Here is a 15,859-nt window from a genome sequence, read left to right as displayed (position 1 = left end):
GCTAATGTACAAATTAAAATTCAAAAGAAAACTATTAAATATTTGTGTATTTTTCAAAAAAAGTTCAAAAATTTTACTTTTCAAACTTAAAAATGTTTAAGATTTTCAGGATCTTACTCATAAACTTTTATCAAAGGTTTATTAATCAAAATTTCCTACAAAATTTGTTCTATAAACTTTTGATAAATATAATAAGAAAGACAGACTACAATACATACTCAAATAAAACTTTGTATTATAACAAAATCAGATAATGTAAAGTGTCTTAAAGAATTTAAAATTTGAAAAGTAGAAAATTAAACAAATGTCAAAAAATATTTCAAATTTTAAATTTTGGAAAACTCAATAATTTTTATTTCATATTTATTACGTTTACTTTTAAATCTTCCTTATTTTGACAATTCAAGGCATGTACAATTTAAAACGTACACTTCTACTAATTATTGTTGTATTATAGTTCACCCTAATATTATTTAAATATTTTACATTGTCAAATAAAAATTACTTTCCTAAAATATATATATTTCAAATAAAATGCATCATCTTATACAACGCGGTAAATTAAGATCACAAGTCATAAATGTACCGGAGGGTCTTCCCGAGTTATTATCGGATATAACAAGAGAAGTTTTAAGATGTCAACCGACAAGCGAATGTTTATGTCAATTCATAATTGATTATTTACATTCTATGATAATGGCACGGGATAAAGCAAGAAGTAATTAATATTCAACAAAATAAATAATTTGTCTTATGAAAAACATTATTAACATAATTTTATGAATTTCTTTTAAGTCGTCAAATCTGCAATTAATCAAGCTTTGAATATCGTCGATGATGTCATTGGTGATATGTGTATTTGTGATATACCCAAGGAGAAGATCGACTATATGTGTGAAGCAATGGAAGAATGTTTTCGACGTTTTTTGGCACAACGTCGTTGTGAAATGGGAAAAGAAAAGGAGATTATAAAATTTAATGAATCCGATATGTTAGATCAACTCGTGAAGAAATGTAAATTTACCGATGATGAATTGAAACTTTCCAGACCAGCTATTGAGGCGGCCTATCAAAAATTCGTGAATGCATATATGACTGCTAAAGATGTAAATAATAATGAACTTTTAAGATATAAAAATCAAGATTTATGATTTATTTTAGACTACTGAAGGCATCGATAATTTATATCAATATTTTCGCGAACGCGAAATAAAACGCATGGAGGAAAAGTTACGCATAGAGGCAGCTGTTAAAATACAGGTTTGTTTATGATCCATTAGGTCCATAAACTGATATTGAGCTTTTAGTATTAAAATTACAAAAAAATATATTCAAGTTCTAATATTGAGCTTATTAAGGGAAAATTAATTAAAAATTTTGCTGCTTTAAACTTTATTTTTAGTCCAGATTCCGAGGTTTCCTAACCAGACGATCACTATTCCTTGATGAGCCAATCAAACCCCCTTCAATCACACGCCCAGAAAATGAACAAGATGTAATGCAACTGGATATGGCTGCACGCAAAATACAACAATTTTTCCGACGTCATATAAGCCTTATTGAAAATGTAAGTTTTACCAAAATTTAGTTCTAATCCTGAAGCTTAAATAACAATATCGAACTAAGTCACCAAAATATAGTCTAGTCTATAGTCTAATCTATAGTCTAGTCTATAGTCTAGTCTATAGTCTAGTCTATAGTCTAATCTATAGTATAGTCTGTAGTCTAGTCTATAGTCTAGTCTATAGTACAGTCTATAGTCCAGTCTATAGTCTAGTCTATAGTCTAGTATATTGTCTATAGTCTAGTCTATAGTCTAGTATATTGTCTATAGTCTAGTCTATATTCTAGTCTATAGTCTAGTCTATAGCCTAGTCTAGTCTATAGTCTAGTCTATAGTCTATTCTATAGTCTATTCTATAGTCTAGTCTATAGTCTAGTATATAGTCTATTCTATAGTCTAGTCTATAGCCTAGTCTATAGTCTAGTCTATAGTCTAGTCTATAGTCTAGTCTATAGTCTAGTCTATAGTCTAGTCTATAGTCTAGTCTATAATCTAGTCTATAGTCTAGTCTATAGTCTAGTCTATAGTCTAGTCTACAGTCTAGTCTATAGTCTAGTCTATAGTCTAGTCTATAGTCTAGTCTATAGTCTAGTCTATAGTCTAGTCTATAGTCTAGTCTATAGTCTAGTCTATAGTCTAGTCTATAGTTTAGTCTATAGTCCAGTGTATGGTATAATCTATATTCTAGTCTATTGTCTAGTGTATGGTCTAGTCTATATTCTAGTCTATTGTCTAGTGTATGGTCTAGTCAATGGTCTAGTCAATAGTCTAGTCTATAGTCTAGAATATAGTCTAGTATATAGTCTAGTGTATAGTCTAGTCTATAGTTTACTCTATAGTCTAGTATATAGTTCAGTTTATAGTCTAGTCTATAGTCTAGTATACATTCTAGTCTATATTCTAGTTTATAGTCTAGTATAGTGTTTATAGTCTAGTATAGTCTATTGTCTAGCCTATAGTCTAGTCAACAGTCTAGTCTATAGTTTAGTCTATGGTCTAGTCTATAGTCTAGTCTATAGTCTAGTGTATAGTCTAGTCTGTAGTATAGTCTATAGTCTAGAATATAGTATACACTAGCTCAGAATTACTTTATGTGAGCCAATGTAAACCTTGTGCGCTACAGCTCGCAATTTTAAAAATAATTTAATGAAATTTTGAACATACCATTCGTTTAGGCTCCATTCGCCTAGCCAAAGGAAACCGTACCCCCAAAAAGGCTTTTAGGATCAAAATTATGTTATATGTTCTATTATGTCAACTAAAGTCGGCAAAACTATGTTTTATAGAATTGGAAATAACACTGCCGATTTTTGTAATGATCGGGCCAGATTTGACCATAGCCGCCATACAAACCCCCTTCAAAAAATGACTTGAAGGTCAAAATTCACTTATAAACACTAATAACACGATTAAATTCTATATAAATAACCTCGAAGTAAATTTTCTACCAAAATTTATAAAGGAGGGCCCATATTTACCCTTACCCCCATATGAGTCCTCTTGTAGAAAATTTATTTTTGACCAAGAATAAGTAAAACTATTTCAGAATTAAGGAAAAATCAAATTAAATGCGTTATTATTTAAAAAATAATCCACATTTTTAACATACTGACTGGTGTGGGGTATTATATAGTCGGTCATGTCCGACTATACATTCACACTTGTTTTAATTAATTTCTAAATTATTTCATTTTTCAAATTTATAGACTGATGAAGAGAAACAGGTAAATAAGTACACAAAGAAAACAATTTTATTAGTTTATAAAACATATATTTTGCTTCAAAGTTACAAGATCCCTGTTCTCCAGCTTCTAATCTTTCATTGACGGCCCATCCAGTTGATCAGCAAGGTCGTTATGAAGAAAAGCCACATGAAGATAAACAAGACGATCATATTGATGAGGTGAATGTTGATACAGAACCCATAAATGATAATGTAACTGAAGAAGTGCAAGATGATTAATATTTTTCACTTAATATTATTTTAATAATATCATATTTTTATTATTAAATTAACAATATAGTTTTTGTTAAAAAAAATTAAACAACGATTTGCATTACAATATCCAACGATTGGAACGAAAAATAATTTAAATTTTAATATAAAGATTTCGTTAGGAATTTCTGGCTATATTTTCTTGCAACCAATTGGAAAACTCAGAAACTCTTGTATAAACATCGGGTACATCAAAAACACCACATACAAAGAAACCATATGAAACTACACCCACTTGTTGCAGTCGATTGCCTTCAAATCTCACTAAAGGTCCACCGGAATCGCCCTTAAAGGGAAAAATAGTAATTTTTGAGAACTACATAACTTTAGATTACAAAATAGGAAAAGATTCCTTGTTCGTCATAGTTAAATACTTACCACACATGCACCTTTCAACAAAAACCCCTGAGCACAAATTTCAGTTTTCGATAAACGATCTATACCCTTATTTCTACACTCCCAATCCGAAATTGTACTATAACTCATTGTTTGCAATACCGTTGGAAAGTTTAAATTCTGCAATTGACTTTGAAATATAGGAAGTTGTATGGGTAAACGAAGACCCCAACCGGTTAAAGTTACTTCAACATTACCCGCAATTCTGTTGGGACTAAACACATCAATAGCCGCCATACTAATATTATTTAAGTCAAAATTATTTGTAATTTTTATAATTGCTATATCACTCGATTCAAATTCTTTGTAATTTGGATGAATCTTATAGAATGCTATTGCATAACGTTTGCCCTGATTTTCGCTTAAATCGCGTACGCCAGCTCTTACGAACATTCTCTGCACTTGTAGTCCGTCACAGCAATGGGCAGCGGTTAAAACAAGATTTTTCGATATAATAGAACCACCGCAATAATGTTTATAATTTTTCGATTGCATAAAATATTGTAAAGAAACTTGATAGGGTACAAATTCTCCCTTGGGTACATCACGACCACCAACCACGCGCTCGGTATTATTGGTTTGTATAACTATAATATATAATAAATTTAAAAATATGAAAATTTAATTTTTAATTTAAGTTTTACCGAATGCATTACTATTGACTATATAAAATGCAATAATAACAACTAAAATTATAAACTTCATTGGCTTTGGACTTCTAACGGTTAGATTATAATTACTAATGAAAATTTTATATATGTGCGTAGAACTATTTATACATAATTAATAAAATTAATATAGTAAATGTAGGTCATTAACAATTGGGAAGTTAAAAAATAGCATTTCTAGTAATAAATTTTGCAGTTTTAATGCGGGTTTAAGTTTTTAAGGAGCAGTTTTTCATTATAAATGTTAGCCATTTTCTCAATGTCGGGTTATTTTTAATTGTAAAAATATTTATTTATAATATTATTTTAAACGGTTAGAATAGGTCTTAAGTTCAGAAAAAAAATTACATATTATTAATAGATCCCAGATTAATTGACTTTATTCTAAATGCATGGTGTTTTAACCCTAAAGATTACGTTTTTTTTAACAATTTTAATCTTGCTAGTTAAACGGTAGGATGTTAAATTTGTATTAGAAACAAGTAGGAAAGTATAGTCGGGCATGGCCGACCATATAATACCCTACACCATGAGTATATTTTTAAAATATTTATTTTTCATAAAGAAACTTGAATTTTACCTTAATTCCAAAGTATTTAAGCAATTTATTGATAAAAAACCAAAATTTCTAAATGAGGCTTTATATAGGTCAAATATGGGCCGATCCTCGGTAAATTTGGGAAAAGGATATATTTTTAAATAACAGTTAGTTTTGTTGAGTTTCATTGCGATACAAATGGTTACAAGTCAATTTTAGACATTCAAGACATTTTTGAAGGGGGGTTTGTATGGGGGCTAGGGTCAAATAAGGGCCGATCATTACGAAAATCTGCAGTGTCATTTATACTTATATTAAACCTATTTGTACTAATTTTTAGAGAGATAATAGAATATTTGACGTAATTATGGCATAAAAAGTCCAAATCCGGGGTCACGGTTGTATGGGGGATAGGTGAAATAATGGACCGATTTCAACCATTTTCAACAGGCTTCTTCCATGTGCCAAAAAACATGCTTGGTCCAAATTTCATCAAATTATCTTGAAAATTGCGGCCTGTACCTTGCGCACAAGGTTTACATGGACAGCCAGCCAGCCGGACAGACGGGCATGTCTTAATTGACTCAAAAAATGATTCTGAATTCTGGTCGGTATACTTTAAGGTCGGTATTGGACCAATATTTTTGGACCAATATTACATCAGCACAAACGTATAATACCCTCCCCACTATAGTGGTGAAGGGTATAAAAACTATGACTTCATTTCAAGACTTGTTTTCTGTTGGCATATAGTATTTTCTTCAAAAATATATGTTGGTCGAAATGTAGAAAAACTTAAATCGCTTGTAGTTATAGTTTAAAAGGATGATTTATGTTTACCCTGGTCAAAATCGTTAAATGTATGCACTTCCTTACCAGAGTTTCTGGTGGGAATCAAACCATCGACTTTTTAGTAATATTTTTCTTCAATATCATATTTTTATGACATAGGTGATATTTTTCTGATCTTTCATATTTTTCGTCATATATCAATTTATTTTGTTTTTCGTTTTTCATTGATTTTTACACCTAATCACGTGGAATTTTTTTCGCCACATACTGATCTGCGAGGATACAGAAATCCACCGATTAGTCAAGGCCTTTCACATGCCTCAGCGCCTTATACCTTTGTTGCGATATGACATTTAACATATTGATATTGATGGCTCTAGTCGTACAACACCGCAGAGGAAAGGTTTTTCGAGTTTCAGAACATCTGTATATTTGGGAATAGTAATTGAGCATCGAATTGTTGAATATGCTCGATTCTCGATTGTAAGCAAGATTATATGCCAGCTGGTGATGGAATTGTAAGCAGTTTGTTGTAAAAATCGGTATAGATTTAATGATGTTCGTCCTTGAATATTACTATACTCCCAACTCTTTTACTAGCTTATTTACGTGTGGTTTCGTTACAGATCTTATCGTTATTTAATTGCTTGGTGATCTATCAGAGATCTATTGTCAATGTTAACATTTAGAGAGCCTAATAACGAGTGTTTCTTTACAGCTGTGTGTGTGTACTCGTATATCGCTGAAGAGATTTTCGATGGTCCTATTTTGGGGGGGATTATTTTATATATTTTCCTTAAATTTGCGACATGTAATTGGATTAAAAAGTTTTTATGAACTGACGGACGTTGTTTAGTCTACTCGGAAAATTGTTTTAAATCGACTGCTATTTAGGTAGGTATATCCATTACTATAGTTGTGCAAAAAAAAATATTATAAGTCTCTTTAAAACTAAACAAGTAAGAGTATTATATACGGCTATGACTAATCTTAAATACTTATCATCATATCACAACCTATTAAATTAGCATGAATTTCGGAAGGTGGCCTAAGTTTTGCTTCTTTATAATTTTGTTATTTGCAGTATTTTATGTCTAACTTTATCAAGTTATCAAGAAGATAAAAGGGCCAAATTTTTGCGATCCTCATGAAATATGGTTTCAGTAAAACTTGTTTTGTCAAATGTCATTGCTATCCATATAGTTTCTGAAAGCGGATCTAATAGGGGGGCTTGAACCCAATATCGCCCGATCTTCATAACATTTTATAAACACATTTCATGCCGCATTTTATCGCTATACTGATGTTTTAAATAAATTTTGATCGTTAAAGTCATTTTCGAACCCAAATTTTCCAGGGTCTAATATCAACCGATCCTATTGATTGGTAGGGTCAATTATGAATTGATTCTTATAAAAATTAAAAAAATATAGGCTTTTATAAAACATGTTTATGTCGAAATCACCGTTGTAGGTGCTTATTATATACAGTTTTGATAGTGAATGTAATTTTTTACGGGGAAACTTATATGGGGGCTACGCGAAAACGTGTACCGATATTGCCCATTTTCAATACAAAGCAAACTGCATTAATTATTAATATTTATGCATCCATTGCTTTTCGACTCTATTTTTTTAACAGACGGACAGATCGTCTTAGAATCTAATATAAAGATTTTGAAGACTTACAAACGGAACTATAAAACCAACCATCTTTTTGATGGTAGGTATTTTAAAGATCCTTGGAATTAAATAATTATTTCGAATGATCCACTAAATGAATGAAAAAGTAAAGCATTAGCACCTTCCTAATTTATATTTATGTTCACTAATTTTCCTTAGTTTTGTTAAAACATATGTTTTGTCTATTTCAAAATTAATTGCTTGTAGGTTTTAAAAATTTACAAATTGTTTGCATACTGCAACAGCAACCTCTATAACTACAAGAAAAAAACACTCACAATTTATAAGATACTTGCTTGCAAGATGTATCTTGCTGTTTTCTGCAACATTTAAAACAACCTCAAGTTAATGATAAATTATGATCTGCCTTTTTCATACTCGTATCACTATATCACCGTCTGCCGCCTGCCATCCTCCCCTTAGCAATGAACCAATTTAAGTAGTTATCCACCACCACCATATGGCAAAATAAAGTCACCAAAGTCATGATGGTAAGAGTATTTAAACAAGATTAAATATATAAAAAAACGATATTCATTTTATATATTTTTTTGTTGTTGTTGTTATTTCTTTCTTAAATATTAAGATCTGATAAGACTTCTGTGTAGAGATTGTGAGTTGTGAACTATAGAGGGAATATGTATAAAAATGTATTTTACTTACTACCTATGGATTTAAATATAAAATTTATTGGTAGCGTGTGCTTGTTACTTAATTGATGACAACAGGTAGGTGCTTCTTGCTAAAAAAAACATTAACAGCAAAAAAAACTGTTCAAATGGAACATGACACAAAAACCAAAAAAAACTGCACATATTTATTTATATGCTTTATATTTAAAAAGTTGCAAAATTTAATGGTTACAAGTAGGAGTGTTACAATGAAGCTGTAAGTAAAGGCCTTGTTCAATAATATTCAAAAAACTGTGTTAATACTGATAACAAAATCTGCATTAGCGTTTAATTAATCTGAAATAATTTTAAGATATTTTAACATGGGTTTTAAATTATGTAATTCATAATTAGTTCGTAGTGGGTCCTTATTATTTCTATAGCTAATGTTTTATGAAAAATTTTGATATCTACAATATGTATTTTGAAAGGTTCTTTCGAAAAAAGTTCACATTATTTTTTTAACATAAGAAATTTTAATCAAAATTAATAAAAACAATTATGAATGTATAGTCGGACATTGCCGACTATATAATACCCTACACCAGTCAGTATGTTAAAAAAGTGGATAATTTTAAAAAATAAAAAATAAAGCATTTAATTTGTTCTTTAACCGTATTGTGAATTATTTTTATGTATAACTGACAAAAAAGAGATTTTCTATAGGAGGGCTCATAGGGGAGTAATGGTAAATATGGGCCTATCCTTATAAAGTTTGGTAGAGGAAGTTACGTCTAGTTCAAAATTACTTATGTAGATTTTAATTGTTTTATTATTAGAAATTATAAGTGAATTTTGACCTTCAAGACATTTTCTGAGGGGAGTTTGTATGGGGGCTAGGGTCAAATGAGGCCTGATCACTATAAAAATTAGTATGTAGTGTCATTTATCGTTCTATAAAACTAAGTTTTGCAGATTTTTGTTGATATAATAGAACATTTAACGTAATTATGAGCCTAAAGGCCCGATTAGGGGGGTACGGTTGTATGGGGGCTAGGCGAAATAATAGACCGATTTCAACCATTTTCAATAGCATTTGTCCTTGAACCATGAAAAGAGTATGTGCCAAATTTCAAATTTAAAATTATCTTGAAAATTGCGACCTGTAGCGTGCGCACAAGGTTTACACGTACGCACAGACAGACAGACGGACATAGCTAAATCGACTCAGAAAGTGATAATGAGCCGATTGGTATACTTTAAGGTGGGCCTAGAACCAATATTTTTGGGTGTTACAAACATCAGCACAAACGCATAATACCCTCCCCACTATAGTGGTGTAGGGTATAATAAAAAGGATTTTATATTCAGGCATGGCCGACCATATGATATTCTACATCAGGTTTTATATAATATAATAATAATATAATAAGTTCCCGTCGTTCCTACAAGGAGCATTGGGCCTCAACGAAATTTTTGAACATAACTCTATTTTGTGCCAACTCTTTCTCTTCTCCTCAACTCTTGTTACTTCGGTTCACTTCGGTCTTAATTGTCTCCTCCATGTAGGAGCTGGCCGTCCTCTTCTTCTGTTTTCTTGGGGGTTTCACTCTATTGCATTTCTAGCAATGTCATTAGTCTTCCTTCTAAGAGTGTGTCCAATCTAACGCCATTTGCGTCTTCTAATTTCAATGGATAGTGATTGTTGATCGGTTCTACGCCAAAGCGTGTAGTTAGATATGGTACTCGGCCAGAACACACGTAGGACTTTACGAAGGCAGCGATTTACAAATACTTGCTTTTATGTGTGTCACGTGTATTAGCGTTCACTACCGTACAGAAGCGTAGATTTCACGTTTGCGTTAAATATATATATTATAAACGTCTTTCTAAATAATACATAAAATGCTTTTTTACCTTAGCTCGAGCTAAGGTATCGATCTTGTCGATGACAAAGAGTTAAAGAGAATGATTTCTATATGTATACAAAACATGTCCGCTGCCTATGATTTTTATACTCTACACTATAGTGCGTTTGAGCTGATGTTCGTAAAAAATATCCACCAATCGGCTCAGAATAACTTTCTGAGTAGATTTTGATATGTCCGTCTGTCCGATTGTTAAAATTTTCAACATAATGATCCCTGGCAGAAAAAATAATGTTTGGCAAAATTCATCGAAAACAACATAACAGTTAGGAAAGTAATTTTTTTTCTGACATTTTTACATATAATTTCGTGAGCACATTTTGCTGATTTGCTAAAGGACCCAGAATCTAAACATATATTTGTTGGATCTTTGATGAATGTTTCTTGGTGTTGCACGCGGATGTCAAACACTCTAATACAACTAAGAATAGATTTTGTTAAAAGGGGGCTATATAAGACAATTGGTAAATATGTGGGCCTATTCTTAATTATTTTGTTAGAGGGATTAACGTTTTATCATGATAATAATGTTTTTAAGTAAAGTTTGAATCTTTCTGTAGGGAACTTTCTATTAGGTTCCGATCATTACGAACATCGGAAGTATCGTTTTTATGTATATATTGTGGAAGCACTAGAACATTTATGAACTCAAAAGTACTTTTCCGGGGTTACGATGGTATGGGGATTAGGCAAAATATTGGCTTCGTCCTTTCGTAAAAAGATTGAATATGATAAGCTCGAAATTCCCAATTACATCAATTCACGTCCCCACTTTGACAACACTCCATTTAATTGTATAAGGGTTATTCAGAGATATTAATATTCCATGACCATTAACGTCGATAAGGTTGAAAATAATGCTGAAAAATCTATATATAGGTGGTCTACAGTTAGCAGTTGCAGATAATTTAACAAGATGGCATTATCCTTTATAAAAATTCATTAAGGCTTTTATAAATGGTGGTCTACAGTTAGCAGTTGCAGATAATTTAACAAGATGGCATTATCCTTTATAAAAATTCATTAAGGCTTTTATAAATGATCTTACTGGCCATACTAAAACATGATCGTTTTGATTTTAACACAAATTTTAAAACAGCAAATAAACTGCACAAATTTTATAACTCCACATAATTACATTTAAGTACATGTATCTGGCCTTATAATGGGTCATAATACCTCTAGATAATTTTGCTTAATAGCCAAACATTGCTCCCTTATATTTATAATATACCGTTTAAGAATTTTAAAACAAAAGCTAACTATATATAATTATCAAATACAACCTTAACCTATACAAAGCTCACTGTTCCACTTACCATTTAACACTTTGCTATAGTACCTAAATACTACCAGTTAGACCATTAAGTTTTTTTTCATATTGGGTGGTATTTTTTGTTTTTAGTCGATAATTTCTTGGTATTGACACCTACGCTTGTTTCTGTTGCTTGTTGTTTTTCTTTTTTTTTGTTATGTTCCTTCCATTACACCAATCAAAATCAACAATTGACTTTATTCAATTACAACGACTATATCGAGTGGCGAGACCACCACTAACTATTAAACCTTGTTCTGGAAAGTTTATCAGTGTATAACCACCAGGTTTGATGTTGCTGTTGTTTGTTTTTGGGTGAAGTAAATTTAATCAGTAAATAATTTAAATATTTTTCGATTAAACTGTGTTGTGCAACTTAACAAACGTCTACATTTCTTTTAATTCACACAAAAAAATCGAATCGAAAGCTTATAGGGTTTTCAGAATTTAATTGATTTTTGTAGGGAATTTGAGTAGGTGTAGCAATAAATTTTAAATTTTTCATTTGGAACGATGTACATATTATGTACGTTATGTTGCAAATAAAGAAGTATAGATGATCCTGATTGCGTATGTATGTAATACATCGTGAATTATGAATACACTGAACTCGATCGCACAGATCGTTCGAAATAACGGAAATTTCGCATTTAAAACTACCTGATTGGTAGTGACAGAAAAGACTTTGGGTGAAGTATGTTTCACATAGGGACAGTATGACTTAAGATAATATCGATAAAATAGTGAAACGCACGTTATGCTCCATTTAAAACTGTCACTGATAAGAACCTTCACCTATACGCGGTCTAGCCCTAAAATATACTTTGAATCTCTGGCTCATACATGAGAGTTGAATTTCATTTTAGTTCGGATTTAAGTGGTGAAAATAGTAAGAAAGTCAGAGGTAGGGTCTTACAACTTTTAAGAAAACCAAGACACTGGAGTTAAAAAAATGTACATGAGGATGACTTAGGAAAGATTGAAAGGAATAAAACTAAAGCCAACTTAGATATCTAAGTATCCGAACCAAGAAAAAATTAATAATATGTGTTTTGGTTTTAATTTGAGGCCGCCTCAAAAAAAAAATGACTGTGGTCCCCCTTCTTCCCTACTTGCTTTCAATTTAACTCTATTAGCTCATTTAAAAAGACAAGTCATTTAAAAAGATATGGAATGAAGTAGGAGAAAGTAAGGAGCCTTAGTTTTGATAAGGGTGAAACATGCCACGTCCAGCTTATGGAGACACAAATGTATGTATGTGTAAATGCAAAGAAGAAATTAGTTCTTAAGTCACATATGTACAGAAGTCAATTCTGAAGCTGTCAGTCATTCCAAAGTTAGAAAAAATAATTTCTGAAACTCAAAACTATAGTCGGGCGTATCTGACCATATGATACCCTACACCAGTTATGAATATTAAATGTGATTTTTTCATAATAAAGCATTAAGATACATTTAAGCAATTTATGGACAAAGAAACTAATTTTCTGAAAGAGGCTTTATATGGTGGATAGGGGGCAAATATGTACCAATATGAGATCTTTTGGTAAATTTGGCATCATTCATCAAGACTTGTATAAAACTTAGTTGTGCCGCTTTTTATCGATATACAGGTATATTTAACACAAGTATGAATGTATCGAATGAATCGGTCATAACCGACCATATGATACCATACACCAAAAAGTTTTTATTTATTTTTGACAAAAAGAGTTTTCTTACAAAAGGGCTCATGGGGGTAGGGGTAGGGGTATATATGGGGCTATCCTTATAAATGTTGGTAGAGGAAGTTATGTCGAATTTTAAAGTGATATTAGTGTTTATAAGTGAATTTTGAATTTTAAGACATTTTCTGAAGGGGAGTTTGTATAGGGGCTAGGGTTAAACGAGGCCCGATCATTACAAAAATCGGTAGTATCTTTTAAAGTTATACAAAACTAACTTTTGCCGACATTTGTTGACATAATAGATCTTTTAACTATTATGTATGGGGTCGAAATAATGGACCGATTTTAACCATTTTCAATAGGCTTTGTCCTTGGCCCGAACAAGGCGTGTTTTTCATCCTATTATCTTGAAAATTGCGCCCAAGGTTTACATCTACAGCCAGCCAGACGGACGGACATAGCTTAAAGTTTGTACACTGAAAATAATCCATGCTCAACTTTACGAAAAAAATTTCGTAACTTCTATTTTCGTAATATTTACAAAAATTTCTTGTATAATACGAAATATTATTTAATAAAATCCTTTTCTATTATTACGAAAGTACTTAAACCTTTCGTAATATTTTTTTCTTAAATTTTAGCGAAATTAAACATAATGATATTAATTATATTATGATTAAATAAAACTACAACATTTTTATAAAATTTAAGAAAAAGTCTAATATTATTTTCATAAAATTATTTTATTAAAAAATTTATTTTCATAAAAAAATTGAAAATTCGTGTGGAGAATAATTTTGAACTAAAATTCAAAAATTTATTTTAAAATCAAAGAATAAATAAGAAGTGAAACGTTGTCAAAAAGTACCTAAGTCTACTGTCAGTCGGTACCTAACTCTAAGAATGTATTATTAGAATTCTCAAGCCAACATAGTTGCAAAAAATCGGATTTAAAAATTAAAAAAAAAAATTATTTCATTTGAATTTATATTTTAGTAGATTTCTTTAAATATTTTGCAACATAATTTATCTATAAACATTATATATGAACGTATCTTTGCTTTTTAATCTGCAATATTGAAATAATAATTAAGTTAGTTGAAATATTTTTTTCTTGTACCATACGAAAATTTACAACATTGTTCTTTTTTCGTTTTAATTTCAACAACAAAAATTAAATGTCAAAAAAATAAAAAATATTTTTTTCGTTTGTAAAAAATTAAATCTTTTCGGGCTACTAAATATATTTAAAGTGTGCAAAAAAATAATAAAATATAACGTTAAGTGATAAAAAATATTTTCAAGTTCTATAAGCCACGAATTTTCGCGACAAAGTTTTGAAGTTTGGACAGAGAGCAAGTTTCTTACATATGTGTTGGAGTTACACAGAACTCGTATGTGAGAAGAGCGTAACGTTGTTGTTGTAAAAAAATGACAGCGTTTCACTTCTTAGTGTTCAGTGTTTAAAATGAACAAAAATGTTTGAATAAATTAATATTTCGTAAATTTTACCATATTTATTCAAAATTCCCTTTTTTCAATTTATGTAAATTAATTTTTTCAAGAATATTTTGCATTATACTAAAATATTTCGTAAAATTTCGTATATATTACGAAAGAATTTCGTGGTGCAAAACAACGAACGATTCGTACAATGTACGACATTTTTCGTATATATTAAGCATGGATTTTTTTCAGTGTATGTTACAAACATCAGCACTTACCCAATATATCTTCCCCACTAAAGTGCTGTAGTGTTTAAATATGAGAGAGTGCATCAGGACGGTTAGTTAGACGGATATCATGCACTTATATAAATAATTCTAACTGCTAACCCTATTTTCATTCATTTCCAGTAAAAATATATTAAATAGAGTAACACTATCAGACTTAAGCACTTCATGTGCATGATGTGTCTGCCAGCCAATCAACACCTTGGCGCGTTTGCATGTACAATGCAAATCAGTTATACATTGACTCTGATCTTTTGGCTGGATTGTCTTAGTTAGGCTATGGCTTTGCTCCACTGTCTGGCTGTCTTGCAAACTGAATGGGCTGTAAAAAAAATACCTAACAAAAAACTAGATTTGTTTTAGGCATCATATGTCAGGTTTATTTTGTTTTAAGATCTGATTCCATCCACTAACTAATGAATCATTTTATTTCGATTTTGCTTAAACTTAAAGCGGGTTTTGTTTTCAACATTGGTAACTGAGTGTGGGCCATAAGCGGAAAAAAATATAAGTGTGTGGTGGATTCTTCAGAGTTTCGATGGCATGATATATTTTATTTGTCGTACTATGTAGAAATGTTTGATGTTGTGTTGCATATCGATAGTGAAGTTTGGCGAATTAATTATGCACACCTTCTGAGCTTTGGTTTAAAAAAAACGAAGTTCATGATCTTTGGACTACTGTCTTAATTGTTGCTTGTCGTTGTTCCAGCAATAATATTTCGTTTTTTTTAACATACGAAATGGCTTTATTTAAAACACCAAGTAGTGATCCTTGTTCTTATTTATATATTTCTTTGTATTTAACAAAATTTTAAAAACAACAGAAAAATGTCTTATTAAGATGGGTGTTTGTTAAATAAGTGTTATTTTCTTTATTTGTTTGACAAACGTGCGGTTTAAGCCTGTATACAAGTCTATGTATAAACAAGCAAGAAAGTATAGTCGAGCGTGACCGACCATATGATAC

General features: G+C 30.8%; 2 protein-coding genes across 3 annotated transcripts; one reads left to right on the top strand and one right to left on the bottom strand.

The window, feature by feature from the left end:
* Positions 1-287: 287 nt before the first annotated feature.
* LOC111690943 lies at positions 288-3,598 on the top strand. The gene is made up of 6 exons (XM_023453555.2): positions 288-718; positions 796-1,106; positions 1,162-1,260; positions 1,403-1,567; positions 3,271-3,288; positions 3,351-3,598. The coding sequence occupies exons 1-6, from the start codon at positions 535-537 to the stop codon at positions 3,525-3,527; spliced, it is 954 nt and encodes a 317-aa protein (XP_023309323.2). The 5' UTR covers positions 288-534; the 3' UTR covers positions 3,528-3,598.
* On the bottom strand, positions 3,293-11,618 carry LOC111690944 (chymotrypsin-1-like). 2 transcript variants are annotated; one of them, XM_046949439.1, is made up of 3 exons: positions 11,495-11,618; positions 3,939-4,543; positions 3,293-3,846 (listed from the first exon to the last, which is right to left on the bottom strand). In XM_046949439.1, the coding sequence occupies exons 2-3, from the start codon at positions 4,449-4,451 to the stop codon at positions 3,679-3,681; spliced, it is 681 nt and encodes a 226-aa protein (XP_046805395.1). In that variant the 5' UTR covers positions 4,452-4,543; positions 11,495-11,618; the 3' UTR covers positions 3,293-3,678. The 2 variants fall into 2 exon arrangements, with proteins under 2 accessions (XP_046805395.1, XP_023309324.2); XM_023453556.2 differs by lacking the exon at positions 11,495-11,618 and adding an exon at positions 4,601-4,774.
* Between the last annotated feature and the right edge of the window lie 4,241 nt (positions 11,619-15,859).

The sequence above is a fragment of the Lucilia cuprina genome, chromosome 4, assembly GCF_022045245.1.
Source record: "Lucilia cuprina isolate Lc7/37 chromosome 4, ASM2204524v1, whole genome shotgun sequence".
Taxonomy (NCBI): domain Eukaryota; kingdom Metazoa; phylum Arthropoda; class Insecta; order Diptera; family Calliphoridae; genus Lucilia; species Lucilia cuprina.
Note: the sequence above shows the minus strand (reverse complement) of the source record. Positions and strands in the feature narration are given on the sequence as shown.

Coding starts and splice junctions, on each gene's coding strand:
- LOC111690943 (XM_023453555.2), top strand. CDS start 535: ATGCATCATCTTATACAACGCGGTAAATTAAGATCACAAGTCATAAAT. Junction 719..795: donor GGCACGGGATAAAGCAAGAA/GTAATTAATATT, acceptor ATTTCTTTTAAG/TCGTCAAATCTGCAATTAAT. Junction 1,107..1,161: donor CATATATGACTGCTAAAGAT/GTAAATAATAAT, acceptor GATTTATTTTAG/ACTACTGAAGGCATCGATAA.
- LOC111690944 (XM_023453556.2), bottom strand. CDS start 4,661: ATGAAGTTTATAATTTTAGTTGTTATTATTGCATTTTATATAGTCAAT. Junction 4,544..4,600: donor AGTCAATAGTAATGCATTCG/GTAAAACTTAAA, acceptor TATATATTATAG/TTATACAAACCAATAATACC. Junction 3,847..3,938: donor TGTTGAAAGGTGCATGTGTG/GTAAGTATTTAA, acceptor TTTCCCTTTAAG/GGCGATTCCGGTGGACCTTT.